Source organism: Humulus lupulus, chromosome 2 (genome assembly GCF_963169125.1).
Source record: "Humulus lupulus chromosome 2, drHumLupu1.1, whole genome shotgun sequence".
In the NCBI taxonomy this organism is placed as follows: domain Eukaryota; kingdom Viridiplantae; phylum Streptophyta; class Magnoliopsida; order Rosales; family Cannabaceae; genus Humulus; species Humulus lupulus.
Window position 1 is genome coordinate 272,771,927 of NC_084794.1, and position 22,249 is coordinate 272,794,175.

Below are 22,249 nucleotides of genomic sequence, written 5' to 3' on the forward strand. Positions count from 1 at the left end.
ACCTCGAGAGGTCCCTATAATCATTGGTCCCATACTGCACAGCTATCCCATTCCACATCTCGTTCGTGGTGTACATAGTGTCCTATTTCCCGAGCCCACTATCAAACCTATGGACACAGTCGTCTACCCAACTCCATATGTAGAAGTGGTATCTATCCTGTGGGCACGAGACTAACCTATTGGGCCTGTGTTTTAGCAAAGTGGGGGACCACATTCTCGAAGTAGGAAGGGTTTTACCTTCATCTGAGTCCGAGCTCGAGGCCTCGTCGTTGGCTTCATTCCCAGATCGCGGACTCCTTAAGCGAACTGGGAGAGATGCCTACTTTTCTCTCCTCGGAAGAAGGGTGCTTGTGGGCTGTGGCACCTCCTCCCAACGTTCGTATTTTTTGTTAGACCAGTCAGAGGTTGACTGGCCTTCTCCCAACTACCCACAGGCTCGGAGCTTGCCCTCTTGAAGAAGATACGAGAGAGACCTCCTGCCATAAGGAAGTCGGAGCAAGGCCTCTCTGTGCTCCCTCATTGCCTTGGTGGGGGAGGTACGCTGAAAATTAGCTGAAAGGCGAAACACATTTCAGCTAAGTATGGTCTTAAGGGCCAAAATTCCGAGCTCAAAAAAATAAAAGTAACAAGAGTACTTACGAATCCGCCTGAACGAACGATGTCGAGACAGGGACAGACCGTCTGTCCAGAAAAAAGCCTTTTTGGAGTCAGGAGGGTGGTTTGGAAGATCTTCAAAAATCTTCGTCTCTTTGGGGTAGCTCGAAAGATAAAAAAAACCATCTCCTCCCCGAGCACGGGAGGGGTTACTCTTCAAACAAAAGAGATATAAAATCTCTTGGGGTAAAGGTCATGTCCACCCCAGCTCGTGGAACAAGGACCTCAGGGCAGACAGCACCCTGTACGAATTGGTGTTGAGTTGGAATGGAGCCAACCCAACGAAATCAGTGAAGTCTCTAAAAAAGGACTTCAAGGGCAGCAGAGCTCCTGCCCTTATATGTTCCTGGCTCCAGGCCGCATATTTCACACTGACATCGCGGCCCCCAGGGGCGAAACAGCTCCGTTCAGGACTAGCCGGAGCTCGACACTTCAGGGTGTCCAATGAACCAAGGCCATGGAGGGCCAAAATGTCAGTTATTTGGTCGGTGGTGGTAACCGAGCTCTGGTAGAGCTCGGCTTCAAACATCTCTCTCCTAGGCTGCGAGGACGAAGGTTCCGCCATTAGAGAAAATTGGAGTTCCCCTGGATGATATGCAACCGTGACTTTTAACGCAGGGTCGAGGGGAATTGGCCTAGGTCCTGGGTTGGGCTCCGGATAGATGGCCTCCCGAAGAACTCTTCTCTTCTTTTCAATGACCTCGTCTATCTGATGGCGATAGTGGGCTTGAATGTCCTCTTGCTCGCGCGCAAGCTGGTATTCTTTTATCCGACGCTGATTCCGGGCGAACAGCGATTCTGGGCTCGGAGATTTAGGCTCGTAAGGGATGGCTCGCAATGACCCCCACCGTCTTTCCAGATTCTATGACATCTAACGAGAATGGTGAGGGCCATGCTTGCAAGAATCATGAGCTCGATGGTATGAGCTCGGGGATTTAGGAACAAGAAATTAAATATTGAGACCCTTACTAAAGAGTCAGAGCGTGTGTTCCACGGGAAAGAAAAGGAGCGTGGAAGATTTTTTGAAAATCCCGAGATTCAAGGGAAAGAAAGGTGGCGGTTAACTAGAAAGGGTATTCTTGGGTTTCGTGCATTTGTCAAGGACAAGGGTTTTTACCCGAAAACTTAGTAGACAAGAAACATGGCCTAAAATTTTCAAAACCCAGAAAATTGAAACTTCGCTCAAACGTTAAAACTGGATATAAACCAGTGATGCGAAATCCAGCAGGGGAAGTCTAGGAAACTTGAAAGCCTATCGAAACGAAACCCCCTATCTTATTATGCTAAGAACGTAAACTAGCATACACAATAAGAACAGTAGGGATAAAAAAACTGAAAACAAAAATGGCATACTTACACAGTGATGGTGATTGCAGAGAGATCGTCGATTGGAGAAGAGGTTGCAAGAAAGAACTCATTGACTCGAACAGACCAGGATTCCTGTGTTTCTTTGGCCGAGAAAACATGCACAGAGTAGAAACTGTGGCAAGAGGTTTCTGGGTATGTTTTTCTTCTTCTTTTGCTTACGAGGAACAAAAGTGAAGGAGAAGATGAAGCGGGGTCTTGTATATATTGGTGGGAAAACGGAATTAATCTGGAACGTTGAATAAAATCCTCACTAGATTGAACGGATGGGGATCAATGACAAGAAGGCGCCGAAAAGTTGTCAGACGGACGATCGTGGGCGTGTTTCCAAGGTACTCAAGTACCTAAAGTGAGCAATACCTAGCTGACGCGTGTCCATGTTCGAAAGTATATGACGGTGCGGGTCCCAGAGAAAGTAGTTCAAAAGTTTCCTTCTCTTAGGATTCGAACAAATACTTTTGAGGGGGCAAGAAGTTATACCCAGATTTCGAGCCATGGTAAATATGACCTCGAAAGTTGGATTCGTAACAAATGGTCTCGTAAGGATTGAAGTATGCTCCAGGATTGTATATCAAGCCTGCAAAGTACGATATATGACCTCGAATATATGAGCTCGAAACGATCTCGATCTCGAAAGGTAGCTCCGAGAACACACTCATCTTCGGGGACGACTTCGGATCGGGGGTCTCGAGCTAGATGTATGTACGATCTCGAAAGACACATGATCTCGGGAGATGCCATTAGCTCGAACAATGACGTGAGACCTAAGATGCTAAAGCCTTAGAGATACGCGATAATCACCTTGAATATTTACAAGTGATATAAATATGAGATGTAATCCTTATTTATTAATGTAAATCCCCAAGAATCGTGGGATATTATTTGGTCAGTTATGCGTTTCCTGGTCTTCAGGGACGTTTCCTTTTATATCTGATTATGGGCATTTAAAGCCATTTATTTTATTCACAAAAGAGTAACTACCCAAAATATGTGGGATAGTATTCTGCAGCCTTCTCTATAAATAGAGAAGCCATGCACCATTGTAAAGGACCGAAATTATGATCCTTGAGAGAAAACTCTGGAGAATTCATGCTAAAGAATTTTTCAGAGATAATCTTAAGATTAATAACAGAGACTCGTGGACTAGGCAGATTTAACTGCTGAACCACGTAAAAAACCATGTGTTTGATTTGTTTGTTTCGTTTGGCCATTGTCATTCATTGTTTTTGTGCTCTTCTTTTAACCGTTGACGAAAAACGGCGTCAACACATATATAAACAAAAATAAAAATAAATAAATAAATAAGAAAATACAAAACAGAAAAAACATATATAAATATAAATTAATATATATACCAGTTTAAATATATATAGTTTAAATATAATATATATATATCAGATTATATAATATATATCAGATTATGTATAATATATATATGAGTTTATATATAATATATATATATTTGTATATACCAGATTTGTGGAGGTCCGGTGGTGGCGGGGTGGTCCGGTCGGCGTGGTGGTTCGGTGGTGGCGGGGTGGTCCGGTGTACAACTGAGAAAAAAAATAGAAATGAGAGGGAAAATTCATGGGCAAAACAAACAAACAATGGGGAAAATAAAATAACTTGCCTTGAGCTTACCTTGAGATGGAAAATGAAGGGTGATGCCGTTGAAGAAGAGAGGAAAATGGTGAAGATGAGAGAAATTTGATAAATTGAAAAAAATGGGGAAGAAGGCTCGAGCGGCTGAGATATATCGTTATGACTTTTGCCGGTACGTTTCGTTGCACCGACAAAAGTATAAAAATGCGCCGGCAAAAGTCTATCAGAGAAACCCTAGTTCAAAACGACGCCGTTTAAATAAGCATACCTTTACCGACACATTTTTAGACTTTTGTCGGCGCAACGAAACGCACCGGCAAAAGTCTGGCGACCTACCTCCTTGAAAACGTGGACAACATTAATTTCACACTGACTTTTGCCGGCGCATTAGGTGAATTGCGCCGGCAAAAGTCCTTTCTATTATATTGCTAAACTTTTGCCGGCGCAAGTCGGAATTGTGCCGGCAAATGTTACTTTTGCCGGCGTAAGTCGGAATTGTGCCGACAAAAGTAACCTTTGTCGGCGCATTTCAGTACTTGCGCCGGGAAAAGTATTTTTTGCCGGTGCAATTCCGAGTTGCGCCGGCAAAAGCCTCCTTTCTTGTAGTGTGAGAACGGAAAACCCATCGTCCCCAGCCACGATAATCACCATCTTCTCCCTTTTTATGTGGGTTTTTTTTTTTAAAGTCCACGTTAATGCTTTAAATCATGTATATATTCATAAAAATGATTTATTTTGAAGTTTTAAGGCAAAATGAAGAAATTTTGAGTGAGTTTAATAGAGTTTTAATGTATGTTTATAGGTTGGGTTTTTTTTTTTTTTTTACAATATTTGGATGTTTTTGAATGTTTGTGGATGATTAGAAGACATTTTCATACTTCAAAACATGTATATTGATCTCTTAAACTTGATTTTTTTTAATATTTCAGATTTTCCATATTAATACCTAATGTATTTATTTTTTTAATAATGTTAATATTAATTATGTTAATTAATTACGATATATTGTTTTTTACATAATTTTTTATATTATAATATTGTTTTTTTTTACATATCTTTTTATGTTATTTACATAATGATTTTTTAAGTTAATTTTTGTTAATTATTTTAGCAGTCCAAATTTATTATTAATTTATGTAAAATGTATGTGTTGAAATTGTTGAATAATTTTGAAAGTGAGTAATAATTACTTCTTAATACTTTATTTCTATTTTTGATATTATACAAACAATTGTAAGAGGAGTTTGAATATATTAGATATTCATTCGTAGAGAAGTAAGTTCATAGATAAAATTGTGTATTGCGAAGATAATAGAAAGTTGAGAATATGTGTGTCTTAGTAAAATAAATTATGAGAATTTTGTGAGTTGCAGTAGTTTATGGATGGAATTATGCATGCTGCTTGTTGTGTTTATTTGAATTGAATTTATAAGTCGATGTACTATAGAAACAGATGAAACTTTGCCCATTTTTTTTAAAGATTAATATATTAATTCAGGGTTAAGCACAAAATATTATGAGGTATGTGCAATATGTTGCACTAACACATGAGCTCGTGACAAACAAAATATGTTATATTTAATCCATCAAATATATGGTGTACTTTCACCATAGAAATATATTACTATATCTTGAAAAAGAAAACGAATTGACACAAACTTTCAAGAGGTTTACTATCTTTTAGTACAAGCCAAAAGCCATAATATTATGGGATACTAGAAGACCAAACATAACAAAAACGATATAATAATTATACATAAAACACTTCTATGTATGACAACTGCTTCAGTTGTAGGCATCAGGATTTGAGAGGAGATAGGCTTCAATAGCCTTGAAGAGATGAGAAGCTTTATCTTTGCCTTCATTAACACTCTCTTCACTGATCTCATGACCATCTTTAGTATAATATTGACTGGTTCTCTTGGCAATAGAACCAGTACCATCGGCAGATGCCACCAACTTGGTCTCGTAGGAGATCTTTTCGATAACATCACCCAAAACATCACCTTCGATCACACTGTAACTGAAGGTGAAGTTGTCAAGATCGAGCTTATCAACCTTGTGCTTCACGTACTTGTAGCTACTGCCCTCACCAAATGTGATCTTCTTGATTGTTCCAGGTCCTCCATTTCCTTGGAGGATTTCAACACTTTTGATGGCTTGAGGGACAACCTTGGGGATGAGGTTGTCGGCGTCCAGGACTAAAGCCTTGAACAACCTTGTTGGAGGGATTGGAGAGACGGTCTCGGTCTCATGAGTAAACACACCCATAATGGGAATAATAATAATAACGATGATACAATTAAGAATAAGTACTATATTAGTGTGAAGATTATTAATTTGATATGTATTTGTTTGTGAGTTTTTGGGTTTGTTGCTAACTCAGGTATTTATAGAAGATGTATATATATACATATTATTATTATTATTATTATTATTATTATTATTATTATGTAATGTACACTTCGATCACACGTAACATCATCATATTATTTTATAATTTGTTTTAGTCAAAGAAAGCATGTATATAAATATAAATATATACCTTTGTTTATTGTTGATAATGAATTATTAATTTGTCAATACGCACGTATTACATCTACCTACCCCAAAGTAATCTCCTTTGTTAAACGAAAATAAAATTAAGCAATAATTTAACTAGTATTATAGCTGAATCTCCTATGTTACATAATTTTTTTAACTACAGTATACAAGTGTAATAGATTATAAAATCAGTCTTTAAGTAAAAAAAAAACATGTTTTTTATATTATTTTTTAATTATATTACTTTTTTTTATAACAATAAAGTAACTGTAAATAAACTACAAAAAATAAGAAAAGAAAAAGAACATAAATTCTTAAACAATGATTCTTTATGTTAGGGCTTAATAGAGTAATTTGTGAAAATAACATATTTTTTTGAAGTCATTTTGCATTCTGGCTGAATCTTGATAATTTTTTGCAAAATGATTTCTGTCTAAAATTTCGACAAGCTGTCTAAAAATTTCGACCAACAGTTTGAATTTTTTGACTAGCTCTCTGAAAAATTTCAACGAGTTGACTGGAGTGTCGGTGGTCATTTTGTAAAAAATTATCAAAACTAGACCAAAGTACAAAATGACTTCGAAAAATAGGTCATATTTCTAGGGACCCTTAATTTGATATTTGATTTTTTTTTTCATTAATATTTGGTATATATTTGATTTTTTAAGATATAGAGTTAATTTTAAAGATTTGATTAAAGTTTAACGAGTTTTATTTAATTTTTTAATATTTAAATTAAGATCTGAATTATTTTTATAAGATTTAATAAAAAAAAATTAGATTTTTTTATTTTAAATTATTATTTTTCAATAAAAAGGGGCACAATTTAGTAATAATCAATGTTCAGGGGGCAAAAGTGTCAATTATTCTACACGAGATTGACGTGGCAATGCCACATCAGTGTTTAAACATGAAATTTTGTATTTTAATGTTTACCAAGTGATTAAATCAAACAACGTAATAGATTGCAGAATAGTGATTAAGTTCTTTTGACAAAATCAGAATCTGATCTAATAACTAAGCTAGTTCTCTTAACAGAGTATTATAGAAATAAAAAATAAGTATAAAAAAACAATACTAGAGATGTTTCACGTGGTTTGGAAAACCTAGTCCACAGGGCCACACCCAGAGATGAAACTGATTAGTAAGGTATCACAAAGTACAAAACCACAATTGACCTATACATAGGTAGACTCCCTCTATACTTATGTCGCAAGCTTTTGTACACCCTTTAATGAGACACCAATGCTCTTGAACTCCCTCTAAAGGTTGATGAATCCTTTCTTCATTCCGAAGAAAGTCTTAGCAAAATCTTCTCTCGAAGATTGTTGAACTCGTTATCAATGGATGACACCTGCTTCTACACGAAATAGATGAATAGGAAGCTACACAGCTCCTAAATACTAGATTAAGGTATCCACTCTTAGTCTCATAGAAAGAACTCTCAAATATACAATTGATATTATAAAATGATATGTGAAGAGCTAAGCATTTATGGATGCTTGGTCCTCTATTTATAGCTGAAATAGTCTTTCAAAGCAGTCCACGAAATCTACGAAAATCAAAGAATGAAGTGCACAAATTCAATATTTAGAAAAAATTTGTCAGTCTATCAGATTCTGTTGTTATAGATTAGGAAACTGGCTCAACAGATAGTGTATTTGTACAGACTAACAGTTCAGATTCTTCCAACAAATTTTTTGATCAATTGAATTTCTAATCTTTTTGTAGTTTAGCACATGATTTGCAACAAATGATTAGAATATCATAAAATATTATTTAAATGAAAAAAGTTAAAAATCTTTTCTTTATTACACAAAGTTTCCTTTTCCAAAAAAAGAAACTACATTTTTTTAATCTTTCTTTTCACATCTAGCCATTACACTAATTTTGTCAATACAAAATATCACAAAATATTATTTCATCAATTGACAAAAAATGTCAAAGTCTAAAAAAGGAAAATAATATTTTATTCAAAGAAAAATCTTCTTATAAATAAAATAATCAATTCTCGGTGAATATCAACATATATGGACAAAATATGGAGTAAAAAAAATTCCATAAACTGTTTACCGAGTTTTTCGAAAACTAGAATTATGAAAGATAAAAGAGCTTAAGAAGAAGGGGTTTAGAAGTTTCAAGCAGAGTTTTTACGTGGTTGGGGCGTTAATGAGCCTTATTCTACGAGTCAGTTGTATTAGAGCTTAGAGAGCTTTTGACAATGGTGTCCTCTACAAGTTTTAGCAGAGTAATTGCTTAAAAGAGAAAGTCTATATCCCCTCCTCAGTGCACCACTATTCATATTTATAGGCAAGTGAGTGCACTGGGCTTGGGCCGGGCTGATCCGGGCCCAATAAGGGTGTAAATATTATTTGCTCTTTGATGGAGGCTCAATACAAAGGATTGAAATATAAAACATATATTAACCAAGGCCCATTGGGCCAGCCCGAACATGATCACATTATAAGACTCGCGAAAAACAAGTTCTTCAGTTTGGGTGTTATGGGCTACGAGGAAGATTCGCGGGACAACATCTGTCAGTGGAGTGGCAGCGCGGTTCTGAACCAACGACGTACATTCTCGAGGTAGCCTCCTCTGTAGGTTACTTATGGGGACACAGCTCCACGCTTCTTGAGATGATGTCAGTGTTGGGGGTACTTTAGCACGCCAAACTCGGCCAACCGACCTAGGTCTGTTTACCAACATCCCTCTTCGTTTACCAAGACCCGGGTTCATCCATAGCGATCCTGACCCAATCTCGGACTTGGGAGCCACGACCTCTTTACTGCATCTCAAGAGACATCCCGTTACGCGATCCCGGGTTTATGCCTCCGGTGATGGTCCCGGCTTACACTCCCGGATACCTTTTGGGCCTTGCCAACACTTGGGCTGCCAATATTCGTTTTCTCTTCGTCTACTGGGCCTGATCTGGGCTTTAACTCCCTGGAAGGCAGCCCATAGACTTAGAGTGTGGATCCGTACATCTTGGAAGAAACGGGGATAACAATTACCCCCCAAGCCTTCATCTGGGCTTGCGCGGTGGAGGCTTGTCTCCCTCCCGGACCAGCTCAGCACTTCCCGGTTCATTTCCAAGGCGACGGGTTCGCTGATGGGGGGCATTGCTTGCTGAACGATCATGGAGTGAAAGTCTGATTCAATGTCCTGGACCAAATCCAAAAAGCCCGGTCCATTTACTAGGATCCTGGTTCGTTTACTAAATCCCCGGTTCATTTACTTCAGGGTCGTCTGGAGGCCTTTCGTTCGCTCTGCTTCATCGTGAAGTGCATACGTGTCCTCTTGTGATTGGCGCATCGATGGCACTCAAATTTGAAGGGTCAGAAAACATTCTATTGGTTACAGTGTTGGCAGTTTGAATGTCAGCTCGACTTCCAAAGCGTTCCATTCACACGAACGACCCCATTATTATCCCTTCGAAAAAGAGGATCATTGGATGGGATGACCTTAGGTGCTCTTCTTCTAGGCCGTTGGATCGGGGTGGCGCGGATCGCACCTTTGGGTAACCGTGATCCAGTATTTGAGTAGGCCAATTAATGTCCCTGCGCGTTCCAGGACCGTCCGATGGGTGGGATCATGCTGAACCGTTAGATCAAAAACAGTCTCTCGGTTCTTATAAATACCTGGAGATTCTCCTTTCAAACTTTTACACTCTCAACACGAAATTGCACAAGGGAGCTTTTTTGTCCGAGCTCGCCGGCTACATTTACCAGCAGTTGCTTTGCCTTCACCGTCATTTATTTCCCATGTGCCTGATCTACGCACCTCTGCCCGAACAGATGACCCCGGCCTGTCCACTAGACGAACTTCTGCGTCGCCTTCACCTGTTCAGAACGGTGATTTCGCCATCATTGCTGCCGGATACATGCCATTCTTCACGACCAGTCCTTTTCAGTAAGTTTTCCTAACTTTTTGCTTTTAATTTCTTGCATTTACCATATCATCAAGTTGTTTGTATAGCCGTAAGGTTGCTAGAGTCAGTGCCTCTGTTTAGGGTGGCTCTAGGTGCATTAGAGTAGGCGAGGAAAAAGTTGTTTGGGCCATCCCGGATCTTCTCAGGTTCGTGCTGTCCTGGGACAAACGGCAATAGGCCCACTTAGGAAAACTTTAGCAAGAACCCTTCCTGTTTGTTCCCAATTAGGGTCTTGCGGATCCTTGGTGCTACCGAATCTGATCCGGAGGGGACTCTTCCAAGTAGTTCGTAGGATAGCCCCCGTACCTTAACCGACGTTTTTGGGTTTTGGTGCTGACTGCTTGGTTTGTTTCGCTTCCTTTTGTTCTTAGATCATCAGCTATGACTTCCGACGTCACCCTCCATTCAGAGGAACACGTTCAAACAACCACTCTTTTGGGGCCTAAAACTCCCAGTGGCAACAGATGGGAGATGGACAAGGTGAAGAACTTACTCTGGAATTACCGAATGTTGTATGCCTTGGAGAAGCATTTGGGCGTGGAATTGACCCCCAAACTGTTCTACAACCACCTGGCCAGGAAAGAAGAAAAGGCCCACACTGCTGTGGGAAAATTTGGGGCCTGGAGCGTGGGTCACATCAGTGCAGGAGCCACTCTCCAGCTTCATGATTACTTCGCACAATTCCTCAAGTTCATGGGGATTGTGCCATTCCAGCTCTTGCCTCAAGCATACAGATTGCTTGCAGGATGGTGCATCTCTTGCATAGCAAAGAGGAGTCTCGAACCCGACTCCTGCAGAGGTGTTGTACTTCTACAATTTGGAGCTGCAACTTAATGCTAAGGACAAGAGCTTGGACGACTTCTACAGACTGAAGCCTCGTGGCACCTATGCAGCTCCCACCAGCTCATGGAAGCACCCCCCGGATGTCAGACACTACTGGTTCATGACATCTGGGTTTCTTTTGGATAAGAACCCCACCCTGACGTTGGACTTCCAACGAGTGGGTAAGTAGTTTCCCGTTTCATAGTCTAACTTGGTTTCACTTTTTATTTCCCGTTTTCAACTTGCTGCCGTGGATGACAACACCTTATGCCCAGACTCCCCTCACCCAGTCGATCCTGGATTGGAAAAATTTATATTCCACGCTAAGCGCGGAGGACCTGGAAGTAGAGGCTACGTTAACATCGATAACCTTCAGGTGGTAGGGATGCTGGTGGCCAACCAAACGATCAAGGCCCCTAGTCTCCGGGGGATACAATGCGAGAAAGATCCAGCCTTGAGGGAGGAGCTGACCCTCGAGCACATCAAGGTTGTGAAAGCTGCGGCCCTGGAGGATGCGGCAAAAAGGAAGAGGAAACAGGCTCAACAATGGGAGATTACCACCTTTGAGGAGCTGGAAGCCCTTTTCGACGAGGCCCAACTGAACACGGGGACTCCCGGTGCTAGTGTATCAAGGCAAGGTAATTCACCTTTGCTTTTGACTTATGCTCCCCGTGATGGGGACTTAGTTAGGGATAAACTAGTTTATCGAGGCACCCTGTTCGGAGCTGATGGAGAAACAAGACCTTCATCTCCCATCGTTGTAGATCCGGAAACTCTCATGTACTCGTCCGAGTTCCTTCAATATGGGAACTTCCTGGACCTGGATGACATGGGAGATCGAGTCCATTCCTTCACCTTAGGAGAATTGAGTCGAGTCTGAGTTCTAGGCACGGGTTCGTCCCGGAGTACTTCTAACTTTGTTTTTACTCACTTATCCTGACTCGTTTATTTTGCTAATTCCCTTTCTGTTTATCCATTTCAGAAGACTCCGACATGTCCAACCTGGTGGAGAAGATGAAGCAGGCGCTTGAGGCCCGGGCTGCCAAGGCTAGGGCTTTGGCTAAGAAAACTGCTAAAGGCGCGCCCAAACTAAAGGCGATAGACGCGATCCTTGGGGGTTCGGTGCCGGAGCCGAAATCTGTTGGGGAGGCCTCAGCCGTGGTCCCTATGACGACAGTTCACGCTGAAACTGTCCTACCTCTTCTTGCTCATGCTCTGGTAATCAACCTGGAGCGGGAACCACTGGTATGTCGGGGATCCGGGAAGAGGACCGCGAACTTAAGCGCGGGTGAGTCCACGAAAAGAGGGAAGAGGGCCAAGACCAAAGATGCTCGCTCAGCCGAGGAGTCCTCTGGGGAAAGTCAGCTCGCCACCCAGGAACTTCCGGAAGCGCCCGTGCTTCCCATCCATCCGTCTTTGCCCAAAGAGGGAGAGGCAATCCTGCAGGATGAGCGACCCAAAATGGTGTCCTGGACGTGGGAGAATGGTCGGGAGAAAAGGGAGGAGGTTTATCAGGCCTTGATGATTCATCGTAAGGTCGAGTTCTCAGAGCATCCAGCAACCTTTAGTGCTTCCCAGCCAATCATGAACCGGCTTGTTGCTAAGACTGGGCTTCGTCCCAAACTAGGGAAGGACACGGCACCATTCACCACAGAATTGTTGGAGCAGGTTGGGGCTACAATGTCCAACTTGTAGTTAAAGCGGTACGCCACTATAGCGAACCAGGACGAGCTATTCATTTCCCAGGCGATCTGGCATCAGGCCACTGCTGTAAATTATCCGTTTACACCTCTTTTTTCTTCCCGTATTTTTAGTTCTTCATATTTGTCTAACATCAATTCATTCCAGGACGCTTTACTGGCCCATCGGAACGCCGACTTGGTGGCCGAGATGGCGATTATAATGGAGACGAGCCAATTAGAGCTAGAGGCGACCGTGAACCAGCGGGAAACCGCTAAAGTAGCCCTGGTCAAGGAGGCGGCTCAGGCCAAAGCGGACCGCGAAGAGGCTTCCAAGACTCTTTTTCAACTCAAAGAGACTTTGTCCCGGAGGGAAGCCGAAAATAGAAAGCTGGTGGATGATTTGGAGGCGGAGCTTCTCCGAGTCAAGGCTCAATTGGAGGCGGCCGAAGCCCAGTCTACCAAGGATCGGGAGAGGATCACCAGTCCCGAGTCTTGGATCCAAGCATTGGTACATTTGCTTCAATTGGAGGTGAAAGTGCACGGGGAGACCCGTCAAGAGAAAGAACAAGTGGATCCCTTGCTGGAGGCTACCTTCGACGAGGCCATCTACATGGCCTGGCTCCAAGAAAAAAGCATGAACCTCCTACTTTACCCCGATCCTGCTGCAAAAAGAGCTGAGTTTGAGGCCAAGGAAAAAGTTGACGCGGAGCCCTTGGACGAGGAAGAGGCGGATGGAGCTAACCCGGAGGCCCGAGTCTTTTATTTTTCTTTCTCTCTTTATTTGTAACACTTTGTCGACGCAGGTGCATTTGAAACAATCTTTATATATTTATTCGTTTCTCACACAAGGTTTTCCTGTTTCCATTCGTTAAGCTTTCGCTAAGTGTTTTATCACCAATCATGAATGAATCGAATGTTTGGTCCCGGTTCCAATGGCCGGGACCATTGGGGGAAAAACTGTAGAAAACGTCTCTTTTGGTGACTCGTGTTCGGATCCTTATGGCCTGGAGTGAGTTACCCCAATTTTTACAATATGGGCTCCAATGGCCCGGACCATCAGAGATCACTTTTTAGATTTCAATTTATTAACTTGCTTTAACCCTGTCGTTCAGGTTCTAATGGCCCGGGCCATTAGGGAGTTGATAATTATCACTAAATTTATTTGTCTCAATTCTAGTGTTCAAGTTTCGATGGTCTGGACCATCAGGGATTAGTTGATTAGCTTATTTTGAAACATGGATTATGTTCCCATGGCCTGGGCTGTTTATGAGACTAATTTTAGATAACTTATACTCGGGACTCGTGCTCCAATGGTCATGTGCTATTGCAGAGAAGACGTGGTCGTAAACATTTTATTTGGGACCACGCTTGGTCCACCGATTTTTAGGTATTTTATATCCCCGGACCATGCATGTCTGGGTTAGGATTAGGGCTGGCCCGCACGTCCTACTGGATATTATACCTCTGGGCCATGTATGTCTGGGCCAGGATTAGGCCTGAGCCTTAGGTCCTTTTGAGTTTGTACTCCTAGACCATGTATGTCCGGGTTGGGACTAGGCCTGAGCCTTGCGTTCTACTTGGTTTGTACCCTTGGACCTTGTCGGTCTGGGTTGGAACTAGGCGTTAGCCTTGCGTCCTTTCGTTAGTAGTTGGGCTTCCATTACTATTCGTTTATATGGTTCGAACCAAGAGCATTTAGCTTCCTGTTTTGTTTTTGTTCTCGGACTTGCTCGTATGAATGGATATACCCCCCCCCCCCCCCCCCCCTCCAAGTGAGCGAGGACTGGTCGTGGGTCACTGATTTATGGAGATGGACGAGAAATTTCATTGTTTCACAATTTTTTTTTTATGTATGATGTTTTGAACACATCATTTTTATTATTCATAAGATCGTCTTGTTTATAAGGAAAATTAAAAACTGAAACATGCTCTCCTGACTACTGATAGTACTTGGGACTAGGTCCAGGCCCTTGGGACTTCGGTCCCGTCAAGTCGCCTTAAGCGGTACGTTCCCAGACATACTTCATGTTGGATTTTGTATGGTCCTTCCCAGTTTGGGCTCAAAACCCCCACTCCTGGATCTTGGGTTGCAGGGAAGACTCTCCTTAGGACTAGGTCGCCAGTTTCAAACCTTCGACTCTTTACTTTTGAGTTAAAATGCCGAGAGATCTTGCCTTGATACATCTACAACTGAACTTGAGATTCTTCCCGGATCTGTTCGATAAGATCTAAGGATTCCTAGAGTAAGGCGTGGTTTTGAGTGGGATCATACGTGTCCCTTCTATGGGACGGGACAACTATTTCCACCGGGATGACGACTTCACATCCGTATACGATGGAGTAAGGAGTGTGTCCGGTAGACGTTCGTTCGGTGGTCCGGTATGCCCATAGTACGCTGGGCAACTCCTCTGGCCATTTGCTCTTGCAGGCTTAAAGCTTTTTCTTTAGTGTCCCCTTCAAGATTTTGTTGACGACCTCTGTTTGCCCGTTTGCTTGAGGCCTCGCTACCACGGAGAAGCTTTTCATGATGTTGTGCCTTTCACAGAAGTCCGTGAAGTGGATGCTGTCAAATTGCTTCCCGTTGTCGGGCACAATCTTGTAAGGGAGCCCGTACCGGCACACGATGTTGTTGGTGACAAAGTCCAAGGCCTTATTTGAGGTGATGGTGTTCATGGGTTCTGCTTCAACCCACTTGGTGTAGTAGTCGATAGCCACGATTGCATACTTCACTCTACCTTTTTCGGTCGGGAGCGATCCTCCTAGGTCGATTCCCCATAATGTGAAAGGCCAGGGACTCGTCATTAGAGTTATTTCCGTTGGAGGGGCTCGTGGGATCTTTGCGTACCTTTGGCGTTGTTCGCACTTACGGACGTAATCAACACAGTCTTTCTTCATGGTTGGGCAAAAATATCCTTGGCATAGGATTTTTTGGACAAGCTGAGTCCGGCTGTATGATCTCCGCAGAAGCCTTCGTGCACCTCGTGCATGATTGCACTCATTTCGGTCCCGGACACGCATCGGAGGTATGGCATGGATAGCCCTCAGTGATAGAGTTTTCCTTCCATCATGACGTATCTATGGACCTGGTACAGAAGCTTCCTGGCAGCAGCCCTGTCCGTGGGCAACCCTCCAGTTGTTAGCTATTGGATGATGGGTCCCATCCAGGATGTGGAGTATTCTATAGCGTTGATCGTGGGGGCTTGAATAGTCGGCGTGGGAGATGGTTGATCGGGACCAGCCCAAAAACTTCTGCCCCAGCATCCGTGGCCAGCTTTGCCAACGTGTCTGCAAACACGTTTTTTCCCTTGGGATCTTTCAGATGGAGTGCCTCTTGAAAGACCGAAGTATCTCCCGCGTTTTCGTCACATAAGCTGCCATCCTCCCCCCTTTTGTTTGGTATTCTCCCGAGATTTTCCTGGCAACCAATTGGGAGTCGCTATAGATCTCTAGGCTTGCAGCCCCTACTTCCCGAGCTAGGCGCAGTCCAGCCAACATGGCCTCATGCTCGGCCTCGTTGTTCGAAGCCTTGAACTAGAAACGCAGGGCGCTTTGCAATTAGTGTCCCTACAGTGACACTAGGATGATTCCGACTCTTGCTCCATTTTCATTCGAGGCTCCATCTACAAAAACCTTCCACAAGGGTGTTGTGGGATCAACGAGATTGTCTTCTTCAGTGATCCCTGAGCATTCCACGATGAAGTCGGCCAGGGCCTGCCCCTTGATTGATATTCGAGGGACATACGCAATGTCAAACTGACTTAGTTCCATGGCCCACTTCAAGATCCTTCCCGATGATTCAGGTTTATGCAACACTTGTCGCAAAGGATGGTTGGTCAGAACTCTTATGGCATGGGCCTGAAAATAAGGCCTAAGCTTCCGAGATGCAATTTGTAGGCAAAATGTCAACTTTTTGATAAGTGGGTATTGTGATTCTGCACCTAATATCCTTTTGCTTACATAATAGACCGGGAGCTGGGCCTTCCTGTACTAATGCGGCGTTGATGGCGTGTTCGGTCACGACCAAATAGAGGTACAATGGTTCTCCCTCCACCGGTTTTGCTAGAATTGGTGATCATGCCAGATGTTCTTTTAGTTTTTGGAAAGCCTATTCGCATTCAACCAACCATTCAAACCTTTTGCTTCCCCAAAGGACGTTGAATAACGAGATGCACTTGTCTGTGGCCTTTGAGACAAAGCGGCTATTCACCCTGCCAGGCTCTGAACATCTTTGTGCTTCCGTGGCAAGAGTATGTCAATCAGTGCTTTGATTTTTTCTGGATTGGCATCTATTCCCCAGTAGCTTACTTGAATCCCAGGAACTTCCCGGATGCCACACCAAAGGTGCATTTTTTGGGATTCAACTTCATCCCATACCTTCGAATGATCGCAAAGGCTTCAGCCAGATCACAGCGTGTGCTCCGGAGGTCTTGGACTTGACCAACATATCGTCGATGTAGACCTCACTATTCCTTCCTAGCTGGGCTCGGAACATTCTATTGACGAGCCGCTGATATGTGACTCTGGCGTTTTAGAGTCCAAAGGGCATGACGATGTAACAGTACAACCCCTTGTCAGTTTGGAAGCTTGTATGTTCCTGGTCTGCTACATGCATAGAGATTTGGTTGTAGCATGAATATGCATCCATAAAGCTCAAGATTTCGTAGCTGGATGTTGTGTCCACCATCTGATCGATTCGATGGAGTGGAAAAGATCTGCGAAGTTGATGCACGTTCTCCAAGTCCCGTTTGGCTTAGGCACCAGCACTGGATTGGCTAGCCACACGGGATATAAAGCTTTTCAGATGAAGTTGATCGAGTATAACTTTTCAACTTCCAGCTTGAGAGATTTCACTCTTTCCACCCATAGGGGTCTCCGTTTCTGTCAGACCGGGCCTGCGTCCTTGTCGATATTTAAGGCGTGGCAGATGATATTGTGGTAGATCCCAGTCATATCCGAATGAGACCAGGCCAGGACATCCTGGTTCTCTTTCACCCGGGCGATGATGGCGACCCGGACTTCTGTACTTAGGTTCTTCCCGACTAGGATTACCTTGGTCGGGTCGGTTTTGCTGATGCACACCTATTCAATTTCCTCCATGGGCTCTAGTATACGATCCTCCCCTATCCGCGGGTCCAGCTCATCTTCTTCCCGGACAATCCTTCTTACCACGGGTGGAGGCGGGAATGGATCGGCGTTTTCCTCCTCAAAAGGTTCTTCATGGACCATGTAAACGGGCTGGGCAGATACATGGTAACATTTCCGGGTGCTCTTCTGATCTCCCCGGACTATTCCTACCCCTTCATTGTCCTAGGGGAACTTTATGCAGAGGTGGCGGATGGAGGTGATAACCCCGAAGTCGACCAGTGCAGGCCGATCGAAGATGATGTTGTACGCGGTGGGGTAGTCCACCACTACAAATGTACAAAATTTGAATGAGCCTTGGGTCTCGTTCCCCAGAGCTATGGGCAACTGGATTTTTCCCATCGGGTGTATCGAATCTCCATTGAAACCGTAGATCTGGGTTGGGCATGATGCCAGATCTTCCTTAGTCAAGCATATTGTGACGAAGGCTAGTTTGAACAAAATGTTGAAGGAGCTCCCGTCGTCCACCAACACTCGGGACACCATCTTGTTAGCTATGTGGGCATTAATGACTAGAGGGTCATGATGCGGGAAATGGACGTTGCAGGTGTCTTCTTCCGTGAAGGAGATGGGGAGGTTCATCAGCTTCTGGCATTGAGCCGGTGCTTGGACCAAAGGGCATACCTCTTGCTCGTGATCAAGTTCGCTGAGGTAGCGCTTTTGATCATTCCAGGACGATCCTTCCAAATGGGGCCTGCCCGAGATGGTGGCTACGTGACCATCTACTCGCGGGGGCGCAACCCTAGCGGGGCAGGGCATTCCATGTCCGAGCGCCTACACAGCAGGGGCCCTCTAAGGGTCCTGTAACGCCCTAGTTACCCCATAACAGTTATGGTGAGCGGTGAACCGGAAATTTGACCCGCTACCCGAGTCCTTTGGTTAAAAACGTTCTCTAAGTGTAATTAACAGGTTAAGGCGGAAAATTAATAAAAAGGAATGGATATTTTTCATTACAAACTGCTCTGTAGAGCTAATCAAAACATTTACAAGTTGTTCTCAGTACAAAATGGTCATTACTGTTTCAAATTTACAACCCCGCCGACCTAAGCGGAAAAAATAGGGTAAACCCCCTAGTTCCTCTGAGAACGCCTTGGCCGTGGTGGTCAAGCAGCCGCATATTTACACATCACCACCTAAGCTCTCCACTCAAGGTTGGGTGAGCTTTTCTTTCCCTTTACCTGCACCACATATCACCCATGAGCCAAGGCCCAGCAAGAAAACATAATACAACATGATATAATATCAACAAGAATTGTAATAATCATCCAGGACCAACAGTCCAAACAAATAGGTGACAGTCGCAACAGTAAAAAAAGTGGGGACAACACCCTTTAGCCATGTGACAAACAGTCACCGGGGCCATATGCCCTGGCTCTGAATAACTAGTCTTAGACTAGCCAAGCGCTTATAATTTTCATCGACCTTCTAGTCGATCCAGCATTAATACCCCATATGAGTCATTCAACGCTGATATCGATTAGATCTAAGCTTCATTTGGCTCGGCGTTCACGACGCTATGCCATTTCTGACTCTTAGGTCAGTAAAACACGACTAGTGTTCAACTCATTGTGAACTTGACTAATAAATCACAGCTTCACAAATGGATCTAACACCGTTGCCGGTTCTGATTAATAAGTCAGTGCCACATACAGATAATCAATATTCATTAGCATTTAATATGAAATCCATGTCCACATTTATCAATCAACATGCCTCAATACCAAACTCGCATGTCACATATACACGGGGTGCAGTTTTCTTACCTCCTGTTCGAGCGAGAATTAATAATAAGAACGACCCTTGAGAACGATCAACCTTTTGGTCCTTTAGCGATTACCTGGTCATAACCAATTATGGGATTCCATCAATAAAATGAATAATAAAGGGTTCCCAAACCAAAACCTAGCCTCCGAGACATCAAACACTACTAAACCGGGTAGTAGGATCGACCTCGAGGCCTAAGGCTCGCATCCCCGAGCCGAAAAGCCATTTCTGGCCAAAAAGCCACTAAGGGTCCGTGGCCCGCCCCTCAAATAGAGGCGGCCAACTTCAGCACTCCTCAAGGGTCGCGGCCCTCCCTGGCCATGCCGCGGCCCAACCTCCATTTCAGCAAAAATCCCTATTTTTCTTCCCTTGCGATTTCTCTTGGAACCAACCTTTCAATCCAAGCTTAAACACCACTCAAGCCTCCAATACAACCCCTAAACTTGATCTATATCACTCCCTTAACAAAACCTAAGTGAAATCTCAACCAAAACTTCCATTAATTCCAACTATCCACAACAAAATCACAAGCTGAAAACTAACACCAAAACAGAGCATACCAGAAAACTAATGGCTGGAAACTTACCTCAAACTCAGGTTGTGATGCTCTTCAATGGTGGTACACTCTCCCAAACTCCCAAGGTCTATTTCCCAAGCTTAAATCCTCAACAAGATCACCAAAAATCACAAAGAAAATGGAAGACGAAGAAGGTACGGGTAAGCTCCAAACTTGCTCTGTTTTTCTCATCAACTTTACTACTAAACTCAGTTTATATCTATCCTAGGGGTAAAAAGACCATTATACCCCTAGGTCATTTAAGGGTTTCCAAAGGCTCCTAAGGGAAAATCTGTTCTTTCCAACCTATCTCGTTATCATAATTAACGCTCTCCAATTCCCGCTATTCTCAATAATCCCAAACACCAATAATTCATATCCCGTTACCCTCTAATACCCGGTAACACACTAACCATTAAAATCACCCCGAGACTCCTCCCGAGCCTCGAACTTAAACCTGTTATGACTAGACTGCTAATTAACATACCATGGTCGTCTCATGCCGAAAAGCTCGAACAAACCCACATTATAATGTGGTCTCAACACATATCATCCATGCATACAATTATACCCTCAACGGGCCAAATTACCATCACACCCATGTAATTAAACATGTGGACCAACATGCATGAATTTAACATCATATTATAATATAATTCACATATACATGCATAATATCATTTAATGGCTTAACTAAACAAGTATGGCCCTCCCGGCCTACTAATCCCGCCATTAAACCACATCGGAGAATTTGGGGCATTACAGGGCCTATGCTCCCAGGCCCTTCGTGTATCCTCCCAGGGGAGGTGGGTACGCTCCAGGTGTGCCCGGGATCGTGGGCTGTCCGGGGACCGTTGACAGTCCTGGAACACCCACGTGCATCCCAACCCACTGGTGGAGATGTCCCAGCTTGATCAAATTTTTGATTTCGTCCTTCAGCTGTCGAAATTCTTCAATTGTGTGGCCCACCTCCTTATGGTACACACACCTTTTGCTGGTTTCCCTTGGGTTCTTCCCCCCTTTGAACATAGGGGCTGGTTTCCGGTAATGAACCGCTCTTTCTGTGGCCAGGTATATGTTTTTCCTAGTATCCACTAGGTTGGTTTACTCTGAATACTGGGGCTCGTAGCCCCTCTTACCCTTCTTAGAGGGTTTGGACCGATTTTTTCCCTTCCCAGATCTCTTTCCCCGGGAGGGATTCACACTTGCCTCGGTTCCCCCCATCTGGGACGGCTGGGCCCCGCCGGGAGCAGCATTGTACCCGACTGGTGCGACTCCGTACTCGGGTAAACGGGTAGACTGTGCGGGGTCGAAGTCTCCTCCCTCCTGCTTGCGGACCAGGCGGTCCGTCTCCTTTTTTAAGGCGGCCAGCTGCTCCATAAACTGTTTGGTCGTACCATCATCTAGGGAAACTCTCTCGTTCCTTCTGTCGTTGAGATTGTTTCTTAAATCGCCTCCTCGGGGGCAGATCTTTTCATTGAGGGCCTGTTCCTTTCGAGCGTTCAGCCCGTTGCGCACATCTATTCGGGACGTGTCGTCCCCTGAGCTAAGGGCGTTTGGCTCGTCATCATTCTGGCATCCTTGGTGATCTTTATTAACGTAGGTGCTTGGGCGGAAAAACCATTCCCGTCCAGTCCTCTTGGGGGTAGCCTGGGGCCTGGTACCTTGCGGGCGTGTCCCTTGCGGATCAATCGGGTGATCCCATCCTGGGACGGGACACACCTTCTCTCTCCTAGGGAGCGGCCGAGGGTTGGGCCCACTTTTCTGAATGGGAGGAGTTTTTCTCAGGGGTTTATTTTTCCCTCAGGGTTGGATGCTTTGGCCCTCCCTTTCTCTTGGGCCGGGTTAGTCGGGCCCTGTTCAGGAGCTTGTCCCGGGGGAGAAATTGGCCTTGCATTCTCGGGCACGTTATTCCTAGCATGTGGGGCAGGCGGTTGTGTTCTTGGAGACTGAACAACTGGAGGACTGGCCGCCAGCCCTTGGGCCAGGAGGGATTCTTGCATCCGTCGAGTGGCTTCTTTTTGTTTAGCAATCCTGGCCTCTTGGTCCAGGACTTGCTATCTTAGTTTTCTCACCTCTGGGTCCTCCTAATCGGGGACTACTTCTTCTGGGATCGCTGGATCCTTAGCTTCGATGTCATGGCATTGCCCCTCATTTCCCTCTTCTTCCTCGTAGTAATCTTCCTCATAA

The 22,249-nt window shown here is 44.0% G+C and overlaps 1 protein-coding gene across 1 annotated transcript; it reads right to left on the reverse strand.

Moving 5' to 3' along the window:
- Positions 1–5,177: 5,177 nt before the first annotated feature.
- LOC133819442 (major allergen Pru av 1-like) lies at positions 5,178–5,968 on the reverse strand. Its single transcript, XM_062252704.1, has one exon. It carries the CDS (start codon positions 5,890–5,892, stop codon positions 5,407–5,409), a length of 486 nt encoding a protein of 161 aa, XP_062108688.1. The 5' UTR covers positions 5,893–5,968; the 3' UTR covers positions 5,178–5,406.
- Between the last annotated feature and the right edge of the window lie 16,281 nt (positions 5,969–22,249).